Source organism: Scyliorhinus torazame, chromosome 16 (genome assembly GCF_047496885.1).
Source record: "Scyliorhinus torazame isolate Kashiwa2021f chromosome 16, sScyTor2.1, whole genome shotgun sequence".
Lineage (NCBI taxonomy): Eukaryota > Metazoa > Chordata > Chondrichthyes > Carcharhiniformes > Scyliorhinidae > Scyliorhinus > Scyliorhinus torazame.
The window spans coordinates 50,144,982-50,166,821 of NC_092722.1; the positions used below are offsets into that span (position 1 = coordinate 50,144,982).

At 42.6% G+C, this 21,840-nt stretch overlaps 1 protein-coding gene across 4 annotated transcripts in view; it reads left to right on the top strand.

Moving 5' to 3' along the window:
• The window catches only part of mtor (mechanistic target of rapamycin kinase), a 436,061-nt gene that overhangs the window by 374,572 nt on the left and 39,649 nt on the right, over positions 1-21,840 (top strand). For all 4 annotated transcript variants that reach the window (XM_072478465.1, XM_072478464.1, XM_072478466.1 and 1 more), the window contains 8 exons: positions 416-512; positions 2,653-2,751; positions 3,267-3,389; positions 9,286-9,468; positions 10,912-11,046; positions 14,843-15,017; positions 16,675-16,810; positions 21,034-21,181. In XM_072478465.1, coding sequence (XP_072334566.1) covers positions 416-512; positions 2,653-2,751; positions 3,267-3,389; positions 9,286-9,468; positions 10,912-11,046; positions 14,843-15,017; positions 16,675-16,810; positions 21,034-21,181 — 1,096 coding nt within the window. The remainder of the gene's footprint in view (positions 1-415; positions 513-2,652; positions 2,752-3,266; positions 3,390-9,285; positions 9,469-10,911; positions 11,047-14,842; positions 15,018-16,674; positions 16,811-21,033; positions 21,182-21,840) is intronic.

The window sequence follows — 21,840 nt, forward strand, 5'->3', positions numbered from 1 at the left end:
ATCCACCCAACCTGCACATCTTTGGACTGTGGGAGGAAACCGGAGCACCCGGAGGAAACCCACGCACACACGGGGAGAACGTGCAGACTCCACACAGTGACCCAAGCCGAGAATCGAACCTGGGACCCTGGAGCTGTGAAGCAATTGTGTTAACCACTGTGCTACCATGCTGCTTATGCTCTTAACTCTGTTTAATCACATGCTGCTTATGCCATTTGGCACGCAAGTAGTCATGTGTTGCAGCTTCACCAGGTTGACAGCTCATGTTTAGGAATGCCTGGTGCTGTTCCTGGCATGCCCTCCTACACTCTTCTTTGAACTCCCTGGCAAGGCATTGTGTCCCTTTAATTGTTTCAGATGTTAAGTTTAAAAAGTAAAGCAGTTTAGCTGTGATGAATACCTCTTCTTTTTATAGAGTTCTAACACTATGGTTTGATTACGGACACTGGCCTGACGTGAACGAGGCTCTCGTTGAGGGGATCAAAACTATCCAAATTGACACCTGGTTGCAGGTATGTAAGCTCCTGTCCGTTAAGACTGTGAGATTAGTTACTTTAACCTTTTCATTCATCAACCTGCAAGTATGAGCGGCACGGTGGCGCAGTAGTTAGCACTGCTGCCTACAGCGCTGAGGACCCTGGGTTCGATCCTGGCCCTGGATCACTGTGGAGTTTGCACATTCTCCCCATGTCTGTGTGGGCCTCACCCCCACAACCCAAAGATGTGCAGGTAGGTGGATTGGCCACACTAAATTGCCCCTTGATTGAGGGGGAAAAAATGTTTTTTTAAATCAACTTGCAAATACAAGTGTCAAAATAACAGTGGTGTATTAGAGAGTGTGGTTCATGGTAATAAATTAAAATGTTCTAAATGCACAGCAGATCCATCAGCATCAGACAAAATGACAGCACTGGTGAAGAGTTCCAACTGAAACATGAATCTGTCATTCTTCTTGTCAAATGTTGAGGAACCTGCAAATCCACCGTTTGAGCTTCCTCTTTATTAATTGATTAATTGTCATTTTGAGTTCTAATAATTATCTTTCATTAGCATTTCCACATTTACGTGTGTGGGGTGCTGTCATACAGCTGCACAACCTAAAATCAATGAAAGTAAACACTGCAGGACATTGCATGTCAGTCCTGAAATTAAAATACTCTAAAATAATAGTTAGGGCTGGATTGCTGTGTTCTCCAGTCCATCATCTAAAAAGTCGATCAGGAACCCGCCCACTAAAAAAGCTGGCTTTCCTACAGCTATTTTAGTTCGACATGGGTCATTAATTGGCTCACGGTGAGACTTCCACCCCATTTGGAGAGGAAGCCCAATCTACAGCTCTGTAGTCCTAGTGATGCCAGGTTTGAGTAGTGACCACTACTGGGTCTATAGCCAATCCATGAAGAAGAATAAGTCACACTGAAGGTAGGTCCAGGATATCAGCAGAGCCATACTCGTGGGCCCAAGAGAGGGTGGTGAGTGCCAGGCTTTGTGTGGGCCTCTCCCGTCGCAGGTAAACTAATGGCGGGACCAGGATGAGACACTTAAGTAGCCATTAATTGGGAGAGAGGTTGTGGGTGGGTGGGAAGGCAGCAGATCAGCTGCATTTTATGAGCACCCTCCTGCCTTCAAACATGCTGCAGGGAAGCTTAATATCCAACCCCATCGTATGGGAAGTCCTAATGTGTCATTTTCTTTAGAGGAAGTTTTGTTTCTATATGTGAATGTAACCTTCAAGTGAATATTTACTGCCTTCTCTACAATGGTTCTACAATTTTAATTACAATCTTAACATTTTGGAACTGACCATTGAGTAAGGCAGTGACAATACATCTTTGATGACCTGATGGATAAATGCACCATCAGGTGTAGCAGTATGTTTTATCAGAGGTTCAACATTCAATCTTCTGCAGTGCTGAGTTAATGAAGTTCTGCTTGAGTTCGATAAATATGTTGGTGTAAACTTTCTGTTTTGGTTGCCACGAATGCTGAGACAGTGAAATTTGGATTAAGAGTGACTCTAACAGATGTATCCTCCAAAGACAATGGACCAGTGATGACTGAGCACTGAGAATGCAAACTAATTCTGCTTTTGAAAGAGTATATTAACCCAGTTTAAGCTACACCTCAGTGAGAAAGTGTGCTGGCATGACCGAGGGGTCTAGGACTTTCTCCCAGATCTCTGCAACAATAAATTGCTTCTTTTGCTCACGTTAAGGTCTATTTGTGAATATTTTCACCCAACAATTACAACCTCAGCAGACATTGAGTTAACAAGGGGTAAAATCAACCGGTATTTAATTCTGATAACTACCGAATGAAACCTGCTGGAAAGTGCACTAGTTAATGTTGGGTGAGGTTAGAAAAAGAGGTGTGAGGTACTTCATGGGTCACATGGACTGCTAAAGCTCACCATCTCGCACATGAAGAAAAGACAATTGGGCAAAGTATGGACAGACCACCATGTTACCCATGGAGTTATACCCGGCAAGAGTTAACCCCTTTGAAAGGGGGAATTAAAATGGTGACAGGAGTGGGAGCCATAGTTCAGAAGGAAACATGTTTAACATGCAGTAAATCTTAATGTATCTTGAACTCAAGGTGAGCATCTTGCCTGTAAATTGATATTTTTTGAACAAATTGTTTCACCTTCAGGTAATCCCTCAACTCATTGCAAGAATTGACACACCACGTGCCTTAGTGGGTCGACTTATTCACCAGCTCCTGACAGACATTGGTAGATACCATCCTCAGGTAACTAAAACATCAATTTTCTTTAACCTTGCAATTATTTTTTGGAAAGGTAATCGATCTGTACATTTATCCAAACGTTACACTTAATTTCAGAAAACAATCTTTGGTAATTTGTATTTTACCTGGTGCTCCTCACTGTGTCTTTGAAGTAGAACATCATTAGATGCATTCTCAACAAAATGGAGAAGAGTTTTGTTTTTCATGTTTACTTCACCTATTCAGTATGTTCAACATTAACCTTAGCTCAAATCTCACTGTAGCTGAAGAAATTTACTGGACAGTTTGATGGAGCAATGGCAAGTATCAAACAGAAGGTGGTCAAAGAGAGAGAGAGAATTGCATTCTTAGTACCTTATCAGAAAATTACCCTTCTGTTTCTTTCTTCTTTGATGTATTATGACCCTTTAATAAAACTAATTAGTTATAATTTTATATATTCAAGAATGTACTGCTTTGTACTTGAGGTTATATTTTCCCTTCTACATTTAATTATATATCCTTGGCTTAAACCACAGGCTCTGATTTACCCACTCACTGTAGCATCCAAGTCCACTACACCTGCTCGCCACAGTGCCGCCAATAAGATTTTGAAGAATATGTGTGAGCATAGCAACACACTAGTACAACAGGCCGTGATGGTAAGTGGATGCCTGCAGATTATTTAGCTGGGGTTTGGAGGGGAAGCCTAATGATGTTTGTTTCTAATCTACCTTTCAGAGGCCGTTGTCAAAATCTACAAACCATCAACAGGTTATTTCTTTAAATGTAGTACGAATCTTAAGTGTCACTTTGGTTGACCTTTTCTGAACTGCTGGATATTTTTGAAGTATGACAATCAGAATTATACAAAGAACTGCAGGTGTAGCCCCGCCAGTCTCAATATCACTTACTCAGCTCAGTTGGCTAGACAGCTTGTTTGTGATGCGCAGCGACGTCAACAGCACGCGCTCAATTCCCGTACCATCTGAGATTATCCATGAAGGCCCCGCCTTCTCAACCTTGCCCCTTGCCTGAAGTGTGGTGACCCTCAGGTTAAATCACCACCAGTCAGATCTCTCTCAAAATGGGAGAGCAGCCTAAGGCCCTCGGGAACTGTGGAGACTTTCATTTCATTCATCGCTTCCTCTGAATTGTTTTCTGTCATTCTGGCCAAATGCCTCAAGATCTATGGGGAGTAAAGTTATTTAAGTTGAAAATATTACAAGTGAAGAATATAACTTCATCAAATTTCTGCTGAATAAAGCAAATAAGAGTGCAATGCAATATAGTACAATCTAATATTTCAGTAATTGATAAATCTGGAATTCAGAAACTAATAATAAATCAGATCCAAAGCTTTCATTTTGAAATTAAAGAATAATATTTGTGTAATAAAAGATGATCCATCATCTAAAATATTACATTTACTAAACAAAAACAGACCATTCAAATCTATGCGGGTGTTTATGGTCCACTCAAGCCTCCACCCAAGCTACTTTATCTCACCCCCTGAACATTGCCTTCTGTTACTTTTTCCCCTTTGTGCATTTATTAGGCTTTTTAAAAAATGTATCTATGCTATCTGCCACCACTATTCCATGTGGTTACAGGTGCCACATTCAAACCACTGAGTAAATAGGTTTCTCCGAAGTATTTTGTTTACATCTATCCGATGAGCATTTTCATAATTTTAAAGAACTCTTTCAGGTCACCCCTCTGCCTTTTCCTTTCTAGAAAAAAAAGAGGTTCAATGAACTGATGGTGTCCCTTCTGATACCATTGTACCACCAGACATTGTATGCGAACAAGAGAAATTAGAGTTTACTGATTTAATTAGCTGTTGTCGATTTTGTTTTATTTTCTTTTAAGCATCAGATATCATGTAAAGCCCTGAATAGGTGGTGGGCGTATTTGAATTGAATTTATTATTTAAAAGAGTTGAATTTTGAAGAACATAAGGAGTGTCTAATGAATTCAACTGTGTTGTTGTTGACAGTTAGAAAAAATAATATGGCACTTAGGAAGGAGAAAGAGGAGTACAGAGTAAGGTAAAAAGCAAGTTGTTTGAATTTTGAAAGCAAATAAAGTCTCTAGTGGGAACAGGCACCAAGAAAGAGAGTATCAACTTTTCACCTCCACTCTTTCTTTAGGGTGATTGGGTATAGGGTTCTGGGTGACGTTAGTAACAGCAGAGACTGCAGCTAACTGGTTGAACAGGCAGTTCAAAAGTTGTGAGAACAAAGTGAGGGAGTAGAGATAACAGTAGCAGTGAGGGGTGATGGGAAGGGATAATGAGAGGCCAGTGGTGACATGGAAGTTGTGATAGGAGCAGGGAGTGATGGGACACACTGTCGAGGACCACCTTTTTCCCAGAAACTCAACCCCTCCTCGCTGGGGATGTAGCCTGCACCCATTGGCCGCTTCTTTTCTACCAGAGCATGTTGTATCATACACCACATTCCAGACAAAAGGAAAATAGCAGAAGGAGAAGTGAAAAATAGCAAGAGATGAGCAAAATGAAGAATTAAGAAGAATCAGAAAGGCAAGAGAAGATTCTAGTTGAGAGATCGGGCATTGGAGCTCGTGATAGGATGAGTGAGCAATCAGTGGCTGCGCCTTGTGAGGTCAGTGACTGTGAGGGGCAGTGGAAGGAGCTACTTTGTTTTAACGTGGGACCACATTCAGGGAATTATGGGGGACCTTCCTGCTGGTTAGCAATATGTTGTGCTGTGCAAGTTCAGCATATGGCATTTGAAATTCAAAAATGGGTTCTGCAAAAATCACAGGGTCTTCATTTAAATAAATTACTGCCACAGCTAAATGTTCCTTACATGCACCTTGATGCCATCACAACTATCTTGTCCAAGATTGCAGGCAGTGTATCTCTGCTGAAAATGTGCACTTGTTTCTTGCCTATATTGAAGGGTAAGTGGCCAGATAGAGATTCAAATGTATATGCTTATATTCTCCAACTGGCAATGTGCAATTCCACAACTAGTAATAAAACAAAGGTCTGAGAATTATTAGGCTCTGTAACTGGAACATTTAGCAAATGCTGTATCATAACACACAAAACTGAACAAGATTCATTGTATAACCAGAATAAAATTGAGCCGTTGTAACAACTAAGTCTAACCCTGACTTTAGTACATTACAGAACACTTTGTACGAGTTTGAATCGATTGCCTTGATGTATGATGTCCTTAAGGGACGCTGGGACAAAACAATATCTTGCTTAGTAATATGATGCAAAGTTTGACTTTGCAAAGTTTTGTGTTCCTATATTCAGATACAGGTACAGTGTCTCAAATCGGACTATCCAAAAACAGCAATGTCCAAATGTCAGGCATTTTTTTAAAGCTGCCATACATGAATTTATATTATTATTCGATGAGTTAAATAATTTATTGTTTTTTAGTGGCCATTACTGAAACATGGTTAAAGGATGGTCACGACTGGGAGTTAAATATCCACGGGTATCAAACTATACAGAAGGACAGAGTGGATGGTAAGGGAGGAGGTGTAGCTCTGTTATTTAAGGATGACATCGGGCAATAGTAAAGGATGACATCGGTGCTATGGAGGATAAGGTTGAATCGATTTGGGTGGAAATCAGGAATAGTAAGGCGAAAAAGTCACTGATAGGAGTAGTCTATAGACCACCAAATAGTAACATTATGGTGGGGCAGGCAATAAACAAAAAAATAATGCTTGCATGTAGAAATGGTCCAGAAGTTAACATGGGGGATTTTAATCTACATGTCGATTGGTTTAACCAGGTCGGTCAAGGCAGCCTTGAGGAGGAGTTTATAGAATGTATCCGCGAAAATTTCCTAATACAGTATGTAATGGAACCTACGAGGGAACAAGCGGTCCTAGATCTGGTCCTGTGTAATGAGACAGGATTGATTAATGATCTCATAGTTAGGGATCCTCTCAGAAGGAGCGATCACAATATGGTGGAATTTAAAATACAGATGGAGGGTGAGAAGGTAAAATCAAACACTAGTGCTTTGTGCTTAAACAAAGGAGATTACAATGGGATGAGAGAAGAGCTAGCTAAAGTAGACTGGGAGCAAAGACTTGATGGTGAAACAGTTGAGGAACAGTGGAGAACCTTCCAAGCGATTTTTCACAGTGCTCAGCAAAGGTTGAGACCAACAAAAAGGAAGGACGGTAGAAAGGGAAAATCAACTGTGGATATCTAAGGAAATAAGGGAGAGTATTAAATTGAAGGAAAAAGCATACAAAGCGGCAAAGATTAGTGGGAGACTAGAGGACTGGGAAATCTTTAGGGGGCAACAGAAAGCTACTAAAAAAAGCTATAAAGAAGAGTAAGATAGATTATGAGAGTAAACTTGCTCAGAATATAAAAACAGATAGTAAAAGTTTCTACAAATATATAAAACAAAAAAGAGTAGCTAAGGTAAATATTGGTTCTTTAGAGGATGAGAAGGGAGATTTAATAATGGGAGATGAGGAAATGGCTGAGGAACCGAACAGGTTCTTTGGGTCGGTCTTCACAGTGGAAGACACAAATAACATGCCAGTGACTGATGGAAATGAGGCTATGACAGGTGAGGACCTGGAGATGATTGTTATCACTAAGGAGGTAGTGATGGGCAAGCTAATGGGGCTAAAGGTAGACAAGTCTCCTGGCCCTAATGGAATGCATCCCAGAGTGCTAAAAGAGATGGCTAGGGAAATTGCAAATGCACTAGTGATAATTTACCAAACTTCACTAGACTCTGGGGTGGTCCCGGCAGATTGGAAATTAGCAAACGTGACACCACTGTTTAAAAAAGGAGGTAGGCAGAAAGCGGGTAATTATAGGCCAGTGAGCTTAACTTCGGTAGTAGGGAAGATGCTGGAATCTATCATCAAGGAAGAAATAGCGAGGCATCTGGATGGAAATTGTCCCATTGGGCAGACGCAACATGGGTTTATAAAGGGCAGGTCGTGCCTAACTAATTGAGTGGAATTTTATGAGGACATTAACAGTGTGGTAGATAACGGGGAGCCAATGGATGTGGTATAGCTGGATTTCCAGAAAGCTTTTGACAAGGTGCCACACAAAAGGTTGCTGCATAAGATAAAGATGCATGGCATTAAGGGGAAAGTAGTAGCATGGATAGAGGATTGGTTAATTAATAGAAAGCAAAGAGTGGGAATTGATGGGTGTTTCTCTGGGTGTCCCTCAGGGATCAGTGTTGGGCCCACAATTGTTCACAATTTACATAGATGATTTGGAGTTGGGGACCAAGTGCAATGTGTCCAAGTTTGCAGACACACTAAGATGAGTGGTAAAGCAAAAAGTGCATAGGATACCGGAAGTCTGCAGAGGGATTTGGATAGGTTAAGTGAATGGGCTAGGATCTGGCAGATGGAATACAATGTTGACAAATGTGAGGTTATCCATTTTGGTAGGAATAACAGCAAAAGGGATTATTATTTAAATGATAAAATATTAAAACATGCTGCTGTGCAGAGAGACCTGGGTGTGCTAGTGCATGAGTCGCAAAAAGTTGGTTTACAGGTGCAACAGGTGATTAAGAAGGCAAATGCAGTTTTGTCCTTCATTGCTAGAGGGATGGAGTTTAAGACGAGGGAGGTTATGCTGCAATTGTATAAGGTGTTACTGAGGCCACACCTGGAGTACTGTGTTCAGTTTTGGTCTCCTTACCTGAGAAAGTACCTACTGGCGCTGGAGGGTGTGCAGAGGAGATTGACTAGGTTAATCCCAGAGTTGAGGGGGTTGGATTACGAGGAGAGGTTGAGTAGACTGGGACTGTACTCTTTGGAATTTAGAAGGATGCGAGGGGCTCTTATAGAAACATATAAAATTATGAAGGGAATAGATAGGATAGATGCGGGCAGGTTGTTTCCACTGGCGGGTGAAAGCAGAACTAGGGGGCATAGCCTCAAAATAAGGGGAAGTAGATTTAGGACTAAGTTTAGGAGGAACTTCTTCACCCAAAAGGTTGTGAATCTATGGAATTCCTTGCCCAGTGAAGCAGTTGAGGGTCCTTCATTAAATGTTTTCAAGATAAAGATAAATAGTTTTTGAAGAATAAAGGGATTAAGGGTTATGGTGTTCAGGCCGGAAAGTGGAGCTGAGTCCACAAAAGATCAGCCATGATCTCATTGAATGGTGGAGCGGCTCAAGGGGCCAGATGGCCTACTCCTGCTCCTAGTTCTTACGTTCTTATGTTCTTTTTGGGTGAGGTGCTGGATTGACATGGTGGTGTGTTGACTAGTTGTAAACTTTGCACGCCTGTCTTTTCCTGTACTCCAAGAGGTCTGAGTGGCTCTTTGCCTGACCGGGCCAGAACAGCCCAGCTGGAAACTAGCAAGATCCAAAGCCCTACACTGAGTTGGTCCTCAGTTTGCCAGTTTTGAGACACTGTATCTGGTTGGCAAGAAATGTGCATAAGCTGTCATAGCTCAACACCAAAATAATAATCAATAAGTTTATTGAATGTTATTTGATTCTACCATTTTTATTTGTATCTGTGTAATGGCAGAGTTTCCAAAAACAGATTGTTTTCATTTCAGGTGAGTGAGGAACTTATCCGTGTTGCTATTCTGTGGCATGAAATGTGGCATGAAGGATTAGAGGAGGCATCGAGACTTTATTTTGGAGAGCGAAATGTTAAAGGGATGTTTGCTGTTCTTGAGCCTCTACACGCCATGATGGAGCGGGGTCCGCAAACTCTCAAAGAAACCTCCTTCAACCAGGTACAGGCCAAAACCTCAGCAAACCTCCATCATGGAATTTACTTAATCTATTTCAAACCAGTGTAGATCTATTACTAAAGAAACCCCTGTCATGTAAAGGTGGCACGGTGGCACAGCAGTTAGCACTGCTGCCCACAGCGCCAGGGACCCGGGTTCAATTCAGTTCTTGGGTCCCTGGCTGTGTCAGGTTTGCACCTTTTCCCTGTGCCTGCGTGGGTTTCTTCCTGCAGTCCAAAGATGCGCGGGTTACGTGGATTAGCCATGTTAAATTGCCCCTTAGTGTCCACGAATGTCCAGGTAAGGTTATGGGGTTACAGGGATAGGGTGGGGTGAAAGTGGGTGAGAGGGGAGTGTAATTGGGTAGTTCATTCGAAGGGTCAGTGCAGACTCGATGGGCTAAATGGCCTCCTTCTGCACTGTAGGGATTTTATGATCAGTGGCATGGCAAAATAGGCTGGGCTGGCCTTGCAGCTGTCTCTTCCAATAGAATCTCAAACTCATCACATCCCTGAAAACAGCACATAACTCCAGCAAGAACTTCCAACTAGAGAACATTAAAACTTGTCCCTCTTGAAAGAAAGAAATAAAAATAATATTCCAGACACCACCTCTAATACTCTTCTTAAAGCAGTTACTAAAACGATTCCACGTGAAGTTAAATGTGCTTAATCCAACAGTTTGGTTCTACTTGTATTTTCATTCAGTGATTGTAACAAATATTTAAACAAATCATTCAGTTACAACTGAGTTCACTTGTCACGTATTTTTATTGTTGAAGTCATTATCTCCTTAATAGGTCATTCTCCAAAGCAAAAGGAAAACAAGTATTTATTTTCAAATTACAATGTTTCACCAGTGGCTGGCCAGCTGCTTGACACATTGTAAAAAGTGTTTTTGTTCATTGGAAGAGCAACACCTGTATTATTGATCAATCATAATAAAGTACAGGAGAAGGTAAAGGAAGATGTGTGATAGTTGTTTAAACAATGAAAGAAATGGAAATAGCAAGTTGAAGGATTTTGTACATAACTCTGATCAGAACTAAAGAAGCGAGTGAATTATGGTTTTGGTGGTAACTCCTTACATGAACTGAAGATACCTGCCACCTAGTGGAGTAAATGCCACCTTGCATGGCCTCACAATAGAAAAGAGCAGATTCCTAATATGGGGTTGGATAATGATGCATGGGATGGAGGAAGGAATATTAGAATTGCTCAGAGTCTATCCTGACCGATCAAAGAGAAGAATGGCTTGAGCTGGGTACATTGAGTGACTTGATGTTGCGTCATATTCTCACTATGTATTTTGAGTAATCTTCTTGGAAAGTAACAGCAGTATTCTAATATAAAACTAAGATGTTTGGCAAAAAAAAATCTATTCTTGAATGGAATGTTTGCTTTAATTGGTATTCAACTGACACGTGTCAAATTTATCCTTTCACAGGCATACGGTAGGGACTTGATGGAGGCTCAGGAATGGTGCCGAAAGTATATGAGATCAGGCAATGTGAAGGACCTAACCCAAGCTTGGGACCTCTACTATCATGTATTCCGACGCATTTCAAAACAGCTTCCACAGGTTGGTGCTCTGATTTCATGATCAGTGTTACATTCTTCTTAGGGCGGCACGGTGGCTCAGTGGTTAGGACTGCTGCCTCACTGCGCAATCCCAGCCCTGGGTCACTGTCCATGTGGAGTTTGCACATTCTCCCCACGTCTGCATGGGTTTCGCCCCTTCAACCCAAAGATGTGCAAGCTAGGTGGATTGGCCACGCTAAATTGCCCCTTAATTGGAAAAAAAGAATTGGGTACTCCAAATTTGTTTTTTTTTAAGTGTTACATTCTTCTTCAATGTAAGCATACTGACTCCTACACCAGGATTGTTGAAGAAGTAACGTGGGTTCTTTATTTGAAGATAAGACTATAACCAGGAAGAGTTAATTGGGAGACTATTGTGTACACATCTGACCTTGACCACTGCTGCTTGCAGACTGCCCACAGGTCATGGGACTAATTCATCATATCCTGATGAGGTGATAATGATTGATAGTAGTTTAAGATATGCATCTTTAAAGATGCATGCACATTATATCACAGCAATTAATACTTTCATGCTTTTCTACATAGTATTACCAGAAAAAATATTTATCAAAGTGGCATTTAGGTCAATAACAACAAATTTCCTTTGGTTTATTAACCATCTGAAACGTTTTCTGAACAGAATATATACACTTTAGGGTTTGACACCATTCGAGAGTGAAAATACATTCAAAATAAATGTCTGTTCTAACAAGGTGTGGTTGACGAATATTGCTGTCATGACACAGCAGATTTCAAAGCTGGGAACAGTCTCAGCCAAATTTCAAAGTATGGAAAGTTTGTTACAGTTGTTTGCCACTCTCTACAATTGTGCACATAAAAAATGCATTTTATATGTTTGTGCTAAAGAAGCTAAATCATTGTGCACCAAAACCACCCATAATTCTAATGTCACAATAAAAAAGCTGGAAAAGCCAGTAGGTCTGGCAGCATAATAGAGTTGACATTTCAAGTCCATATGACTCTTCAGAGTTAAAGAGAGGGAAAAAAGTGGGCACTGTGCCACTGTACGGGTGGCATGGTGGCACAGTGGGTAGCACTGCTGTCTCAGTGCCAGGGACCCAGGTTCAATTCTGGCCTTGGGTGACTGTGCAGTTTGCACTTTCTCCCTGTGTCTGTGTGGGTTTCCTCTGGGTGCTCCGGTTTCCTCCCACAGTCCAAAGATGTGTGGGTTAGGTGGATAAGCAGTGGGTTAGCCCCTTAATGTCCAGGTATGTGCAGGTTATGGGGATAAAATAATAATGATAACCTTTATTGTCATAAGTTTGATAAAGTTCCCCATGGTAGGCTTCTGCACAAAGTAAGGAGGCATGGGATAGTGGGAAATTTGGCCAGTTGGATAATGAACTGGCTAACCGATAGAAGTCAGAGAGTGGTGGTGGATGGCAAATATTCAGCCTGGATCCCCGTTACCAGTGGTGTACCGCAGGGATCAGTTCTGGGTCCTCTGCTGTTTGTGATTTTCATTAATGACTTGGATGAGGGAGTTGAAGGGTGGGTCAGTAAATTTGCAGACAATACGAAGATTGGTGGAGTTGTGGATAGTAAGGAGGGCTGTTGTCGGCTGCAAAGAGACATAGATAGGATGCAGAGCTGGGCTGAGAAGTGGCAGATGGAGTTTAACCCTGAAAAGTGTGAGGTTGTCCATTTTGGAAGGACAAATATGAATGCGGAATACAGGGTTAACGGTATAGTTCTTGGCATTGTGGAGGAGCAGAGAGACCTTGGGGTCTATGTTCATACATCTTTGAAAGTTGCCACTCAAGTGGATAGAGCTGTGAAGAAGGCCTATGGTGTGCTTGCGTTCATTAACAGAGGGATTGAATTTAAGAGCCGTGAGGTGATGATGCAGCTGTACAAAACTTTGGTAAGGCCACATTTGGAGTACTGTGTACAGTTCTGGTCGCCTCATTTTAGGAAGGATGTGGAAGCTCTGGAAAAGGTGCAAAGAAGATTTACCAGGATGTTGCCTGGAATGGAGAGTAGGTCTTACGAGGAAAGGTTGAGGGTGCTAGGCCTTTTCTCATTAGAGCGGAGAAGGATGAGGGGCGACTTGATAGAGGTTTATAAGATGATCAGGGGAATAGATAGAGTAGACAGTCAGAGACTTTTTCCCCAGGTGGAACACACCATTACAAGGGGACATAAATTTAAGGTGAAAGGTGGAAGATATAGGAGGGATATCAGAGGTAGGCTCTTTACCCAGAGAGTAGTGGGGGCATGGAATGCACTGCCTGTGGAAGTAGTTGAGTCGGAAACATTAGGGACCTTCAAGCAGCTGTTGGATAGGTACATGGATTACGGGAAAATAGTGTAGATTTATTTGTTCTTAAGGGCAGCACGGTAGCATTGTGGATAGCACAATTGCTTCACAGATCCATGGTCCCAGGTTCGATTCCGGCTTGGGTCATTGTCTGTGCGGAGTCTGCACGTCCTCCCCGTGTCTGCGTGGGTTTCCTCCGGGTGCTCCGGTTTCCTCCCACAGTCCAAAGATGTGCGGGTTAGGTGAATTGGCCAATGATAAATTGCCCTTAATGTCCAAATTGCCCTTGGTGTTGGGTGGAGGTGTTGAGTTTGGGTAGGGTGCTCTTTCCAAGAGCTGGTGCAGACTCAAAGGGCCGAATGGCCTCCTTCTGCACTGTAAATTCAATGATAATCTATGATTAATCTAGGACAAAGGTTCGGCACAACATCGTGGGCCGAAGGGCCTGTTCTGTGCTGTATTTTCTATGTTCTATGTTCTAAGTAGGCTTACATATACACTGCAATGAAGTTACTGTGAAAAGTAGGCTTACATTTACACTGCAATGAAGTTACTGTGAAAAGCCCCTAATCGCCACATTCCGGGTGCACAGAGGGAGAATTCAAAATGTTCAATTCACCTAACAGCAGACACAGGGAGCATGTGCAGACTCCGCACAGACAGTGACCCAAGCCGGGAATCGAACCTCCGACCCTGGTGCTGTGGAACAACAGTGCTATCCATTGTGCTACCGCGCTGCTGATAGGGCGGTGTGGACATGGTAGAGGGCTCTTTCGAAGGATTGGTGCAGACTCGATGGGTCGAATGGCCTCCTTCTACACTAGAGATTCTATGATGAACTATGTACTGTATAAGAGGGGCTGCAGCAGAGTAGAAGGCCAGTGATTGGTGGGAGCTAGGAGACGTGTAAGTCACGAGACAGAGGAAGCGTTAATTGCAGGAGAAGTTGCCAGTAGTTGCATTAAAGTAAGGTATCAGAATGTGTTAATGGGCGACCACAAAACTGAAAACAAAACTTAAGAAAAAGTGAAGGATGGCCAATGGTGGGGGGATCTTTCATTGGGGCAAAAAATGTTTTGGCTATAAAAATTCTAATAAAAGAACTCTTGTCAGAGTGCACAAGGTTGATGAGAAATTGAACTATCATTTTGATGAAATGAAATTGACTTTCTGAATTTCATTAAGGAGCATTGTTTGGGTTTATCCTGTCTCTAACCTGTGCTCCATCTGATCTATGCTAACAACAAAAGTGGCAAGTGCTACCATCATTCACTGCAATGAATACAAATTATAATTGGTTTCAAAAAACACCTTGGCCCATTTTTCAATGCAAAGGAATTCAGAAAGATAAGTAAACACTGATGTGATGGTCATTTTGGGTGCTTTTCCTAAAAGGTGCTAGGACAAAATTGTTGGGGGAAAATCAGTGTTTTACTCATATATTTAGTTGTATATTTAATTGATCTCTCCAGTTGAGCAAATATAAAAATGGACTGCTTTTTTTATTTTGCAGCTCACCTCACTTGAACTCCAGTATGTATCACCTAAACTGCTGATGTGTCGTGACTTAGAATTGGCAGTACCAGGAACTTATGATCCCAACCAACCAATCATTCGGATTCAGTCAATAGCTCCCTCACTTCAGGTCATAACCTCCAAGCAGCGACCAAGAAAGCTGACCATCATGGGTAAGAAAAGTATGCTTTACAAATAGTCAGTTTCTAATTCATTTGGGTAATTTCCTTTCAAGTGGGAATAGTTCTAAACGAAAGATACATGACCCATTATCTACTATTTTTGTAGCAAGACACCAAATGGAAGATGCAAACATTGCTGAGGTTTGAAAAAAAAAAGGATGATATAAATCAAGAAAGAATGATTAATTTGAAACAAGCTGAGTTCTTAGAAACAGGAGCCTCTGTATTAACCCTACTACGACGGATGGGAGAGGTACAGGATGAAAATGAATAAATGGGGAACATGACATCAATCCACCATAGCCATCTCTTGCTGTTTCTACGGCGATGCATTTTGCAGAATATAGTGTCCCACTGTGGGGAGATGGAACACTTAATTAACATATTTAAATCAGACTTCCACAACGAAACTAAAAACCCAATTTTGAATTTGACTGTTGCTGCGAGGGTTTCCCGTGGTCAAGAAACCGGATAATGAACGAATTGGTGGTTTGTGAGCCAGACAGTTGTCACAAGGAAGGCTTCGACCGCCCAGTTGATAATCACGGCCCCTCTATCCCACCATGTTCCCCCACCCCTGACGCATTGCGATCTCTAATGGCCTCTTTCCCTCCAGCGACTTGTGACCAATCTCACCCAAGCCCTGATCACCAACCTACTCCCATCCTGCGATGCTCTCTCCAGGACTGTCAGGTTAGCTGGCTGCTAGGCGGACAAAGGAAGAAAAAAGAATGGGTTTCTACCATTAAATTCAGCAGGATCTCTGTGTCCCCGATGTCCCAGTTTCCTCTGCCATTATTGGCCTCCAATACCTTCCCATAAATATCAGGGTCATGGAGAAAATTATAAAAGCAGGTCCACTGATCCTGGTTAAAAAATTGTATTTTTTACTCATTTAATTTCAAAATTAATTTTGATTTAATTTCAAAATAGTCTGTTTGTAGTAGGGAGAAAGAGTTGTAGAATGGCACATTTGGAGCTTATAAAGAATAAGAGAATAAAGTTCAAAGGAGTTCCAACCGCAGTATATAAAATAGAAACAGACAAAAAAAATCACAGAGCAGAGAGTGTGACGTCTGGGAGATGGAACATGGGGCGGCGTTAACTGCCGGGTTATGAGCTTTCTTGTAATCTCTAAATGCTAGAACAGCGCAATCCTGATATCCTCCCGCATAGTCCAAAGATGTGCAGGTTAGGTGGATTGGCCATGCAAAATTGCCGTTTCGTGTCCAATCGGTTAGATGGGGTTACGGGGATATGTGAGGATACAGGGTCTTTTGGAGGGTCGATGCAAACTCAACTGGCTAAATGGCCTCCTTCTGCACTAAAGATTCTATGATTCTACTTCTGTTGTCCATGCAGTGCACAAAGCCAGGAATACTTTGGGGCCTTGAGATTGAAAGAAAGGGGGATAACAGAAACAGCAGAGCTGTCAGCAAACCTTTCCCATGGCTGACTAAGAGAAAATCAGTATTGCAGCTGTTATTGGGTGTTTGTTTTCTATCATTTAGCAAAATGAAGGTTTTGTCCAAATTATTAGCCAGTCCAAACAAATTCTGATGATCAACAAAGCTGTAAAATGTGATTGTTATGGTTTTTTTCCCTCCCAATTCAAATTTAACTGATTAATTTATTCATGTCCCTGCAGGAAGTAATAGCCATGAATTCATGTTCTTGCTAAAGGGCCATGAAGACCTGCGTCAGGACGAGAGGGTGATGCAGCTTTTTGGATTGGTGAATACCTTGCTGGCAAATGATCCAGCATCTCTTCGGAAGAACCTCAGGTAGCGAAATGTGTTGATGTCAAAAATCAGTATCCAAAGGCACATAGTTTAGAGCTTTCCTTTCCTTACTATAATCATTGCAGTGTTCAAGACAGATGGACAAAATAATTTGTAGGAATGTGCACACATCACATAGGTACAGTAAGTAGCCTTATGATTATGATACTGGATCAAGCAACCCAGAAGTCATCAGTCTAAGCCATCCATTTGGAAACAATCACTACACAGTTATAAGAATCAAGATAAGACTATGGAAATACCAGATCAATCGATCCAACAAAGTCCACTTCATTAATGCCGCTGGGATCTGGTACAAACGTTGGGGGAGCTGACATTAGACTAGTGGAGCAACAGCCTAACCTAGTCATACCCATAACATCAAATCCATCCGGTACCATCCGAATCTCAACCATCAGCATCTCAGGAATTGTCCTACCATACCAACGCAACAGGCTCATTTGGAGTTGGGGCACAGTAATATACAACTAGATGTGAGTGTATATGGGAATCCTTAACATCAACTCAAAATTCCCATTCAGGTCAAACATGGACAACAAATCTACCCCCACGACCCAACCAGCTGTAGGCCAGCAGCAGAAGAGAAATTTTACCACAGTCTATAATCTCATGACCTAGCACAATTGACATTCCTTGGTCACCATTAAACTTGGAGACCAACTCTGGTTTAATGAAATGAAATGAAATGAAAATCGCTTATTGTCACGAGTAGGCTTCAATGAAGTTACTGTGAAAAGCCCCTAGTCGCCACATTCTGGCACCTGTTCGGGGAGGCTGGTACGGGAATTGAACTGTGCTGCTGGCCTGCCTTGGTCTACTTTAAAAGCCAGCAATTTAGCCCAGTGAGCTAAACCAGTAGAGCTGAGCATGTCATGGCCTAGAACAGCACCAGCCATACCTCAGCATGAGGCATTAATCTGGTGAAGACACTATGCAGGGTATTAAATGACAAAAGCTACAGGTTATTGACAGAACTAAGTGATGCCACTACTGTCAGATTTGTTTGTAAATATAAGTTTAGAATATCCAATTCACTTTTTTTCCAATTAAGGGGCAATTTAACGTGGCTAATTCAGCATGGCAAATTCATGTACCCTGCACATCTTTAGGTTGTGGGGGTGAGACCCACGCAGACACGGGGAGAATGTGCAAACTCCACAGGGGCAGTGAGCTGAGGCCGGGATTGAACCCGGGTCCTCAGTTCTGAGAGGCAGCAGTGCTAACCACTGCACCACCGTGTCGTCCCACTACTATCAGATCTTAGCAACATTCAGAACCTGAGCACATCCATATGAAAGTGTGCTGGACAACCAGGCAACTAACAGGAGGAAGGTCCATTCACATTCCTATGTTTCCACAGAGTGGAACCTAACATGCGAGTGCAAGAGACGAGGTTGAAGTGTTTGTAATTGTCCTCAGCCGTAAGTTCCAAGTGAATAATCCTACTCTGCCTCTTTTTGAACTTCCGTGCTTCATGCCAACCTCCAACAATTTGGTTCACTCAAAAAGACATTAAGAAATGGCTTAGTGTGTTAGATCAGGGAAATGCAATGAGTATGGATAACATCCTGGCTGGTTGATGGTGAGAATGTATACTTAGAACTAGACGCTTCTTTAACCAAGCTGTTCCACTGCAGTTAAGGCATTGACATCAAACCAAAGATGTCGAACATTGAAATTAAACAGAAAATGTTGGAAATACCCGCTGGGTCAGGCGCGGCACCGTAACTTCATTTGAAGCCTACTTGTGACAATAAGTGATTTTCATTTCATCAACTGGGGAGAGAGAAGCAAAGTTAAGGGGCGAGATTCTCCACTCCCGCGCCGGTTGGGAGAATCGCCTGGGCCTTCAAAATTTCCCGGGACGCCGGTCCAACGCCCTCCCGCGATTCTCCCAAGCGGCGGGAACGGCCCCGTCGAGTTCCGGGACCGCAGGCCAGAGAATCGCCGGAGACACCCAAAATGGCGAATCCCCGGCACCCCCGCTATTCTCAGGCCCGGATGGGCCGAGCGGCCAGGCCAAAATGGCGGGTTCTCCCCCCCCCCCCCCGGCGCCGTCCACGTCTGGTCGCTGCCATCGGGAACAGCGCGGGAACGCTGGGGGGGGCGGCCTGCAAGGGGGGGGGGGGGGATCCTGCACCGGGGGGTACCTCAAATGTGGCATGGCCCGCGATCAGTGCCCACCGATCGTCGGGCCGTCCTCTCTGAAGGAGGACCTCCTTCCTTCCGTGGCCCCGCAAGATCTGTCCGCCATCTTCTTGCGGGGCGGACTCAGAGAGGACGGCAATCATGCATGCGCGGGTTGGCGCCGTCGTGAACCTCGACGGCGTTCACGACGGCGTGGGCACTTCGGCACGGGAGTGGAGAATCCCGCCCAAGGTTTTGCATCAGAGAGATTTTGTCAGAACTGGAAGATATTAGAGATGTAACTGTATTTCAACAGGTAAGTAAAGAGGGAAAGCAAGAGGAGAGGATGCAACAAAATGGAAGGTCTGCCATGGGGTGAAAGGGGAAGCTTCCCTCCAAGCCACTCACCATCCGGACTCGGAAATATATCACAATTCCTTCACCATCGCTAGTCTAATGTCCTGGAATTCCCTTCCTACAGCACTGTGGGTGTACCTACACCACGTGGACTGCAGAGGTTTAAGAAGACAGCTCATCACCTCAAGGGCAATTAGCAGTGGGCAATAAATGCTGACCTAGCCAACGGCGCCCTTATCCTGTAAATGAATTTTAATAAGAAAGGCACAAGTTATGACATGATTAAATGAATAATGATATGAGGGAAAAGTGGGCGGTAACGGGACAAGTAAATAAACAAGGTGGGTCTGGAGGAGCTGTAAATGGCAGTCTCAGAATCATTACCAGTAACTGAAGAGGTTGTGATCTGAAATTGTTGCATTCAGTACCTGGGACAGAGAGATCAGAGTTGGACTGGGACAGAAAGTGAAAATGGCAACGCAGAGGATTGTCCAGGTTTAATCTGTCCATAGAAACCAGGAGAAATCTAGCCTAGATAATTATTGTTCAGAACAGCCTGCTCCCCCTCATTAAAATTCATTTAGTGTGATATGGGCATGGCTAGGTAGACCAGCATTTATTGCCCATCCCTAGTTTCCCTCCCGAAGGTGATGGTGAGCTGCCTTCTTGAACTGCTGCAGTACCTGTGGTGTAGGTTCACAGACTGTGCTTTTAGGGAAGGAATTCCAGGATTTTGAACAAGCGACAGTGAAGGAACAGTGATATATTTCCAAGTCAGGATGGTGAGTGATTTGGAGAGGAACCTCCAGGTCGTGTTGTTCCCATCTGCTGCTCTTGCCCTTCCAGGTGGCTGTGGGTTTGGGAAGTGCTGCCTAAGGAACCTTGGTGAGTTCCTGCAGTGCATCTTGTAGGTGGTATACATGGCTGCCACTGTTCATCAGTGATGGAGGGATTGAATGTTTTGGAAAGGGTAGCAATCAAGTGGGCTGCTTTGTCCTGGATGGTGTTGAGCTGCTCGAGTGTTGGGGCTGCACTCATCCAGGCAAGTGGAAAGAATTCCATTACACTTCCGACTTGTTCCTTGTTAATAGTGGACAGGCTTTGGGAGATCAGGAGGTAAGTTACTTCACACAGCCTCTGACCTCTGGTAGCCATAGTATTTATATGACTAGTTCAGTTTCTGGTCAAAGATCCTCATTAAACTGATAAAAAGTGGCTTCAGTAGTGGCACTGAGCAACAATTACTCTCCAATAACTTGTTCACTAATGCTGATTTGAGGGAATAAACCAGAGTACTCAGCTCCAGACCTCATTCATTGATCGATCTTAAAAGCTGTTGGCCAAATAGTTCTGTCCTGTTGCAATGCATGGAGAAGATCCATGCTAGATGGAAATCTAAACAGGGCACGAGCTGATATGGTGCTGCTCACCCACAATGTAAAGCATCTTTAGACTGTCAGACTTGAAGCACTTCAAGTGACATTTTGTGTTTTAAATAAGTTGTGTACCTATCTAAAATGAGTAACATTCTCCTGTATTTTAACAGTAGAAAAAGATCGCTGAAAGAGAAGGTATTTAGCTTGTATTCCACATGCTCTAAAAATATTAATTTGTTTCTTGAAAGAAAAAAAAAATTATTTATATTTGAAGCACATTTTTTTCTTTTAAAAATGCAATGCATTTAGATGTTTCTCTCAAATATTCTGGGCTTTTCCCTCCAGTATCCAGAGATATGCTGTCATTCCGCTGTCCACAAACTCTGGTTTAATTGGCTGGGTCCCTCACTGTGACACACTCCATGCACTTATTCGAGACTATCGAGAGAAAAAAAAGATTCTGCTAAACATCGAGCACCGCATCATGCTCAGGGTAGGTATTGCTGCCAATTTATTTCAAATGTATACTTTATTTCTGTTACGTCATTACTTTTATTCACTTTTCCTTAAACATTTAAATTACATTTCTTTGTTCAACATACAGGGTCACATAGTTAAATGGTACTGCCAGACCTAGTCAAGTGATGCATAGATATGAGGTCTGAACTGTTTGGGGAGTTGGTGCTTCGTCAATTAGAATGCCATCTTCATATTTGCAACAAATCTATTCAATACAAAACACATGAAAACACTTCCAATACAATATCTTTTGAATATGATAAATTGGCCATAAGATCTATTCTGGCTTGACAGCTTCCAATTAACTTGGTTTAAAGCTTCATCTATTAACTGATTCACTCATTCTCTGCAAAGTTATGAATGTCAGTTGCTTCAACTCATTAAATGAGGAATGCAAAGCACTTGAAGCCAATAATTTACTTGCAGGTTATGGCATTTTAAGTACTACAATGTGCATCTAGTTGATTGTATTTAAAAGATTTGATGTAAATTCAAAGCTGTATTTCTGGTTCAGTAGATTCAATAAACATACGAAATAGGAGCAGGAATAGGCTATTCGGTCCCTCGGGCCTGCTCCACCATTCCATAAGATCATGGCTAATCTGTTTGTGTTGAGTTCCACATTTTCCATCT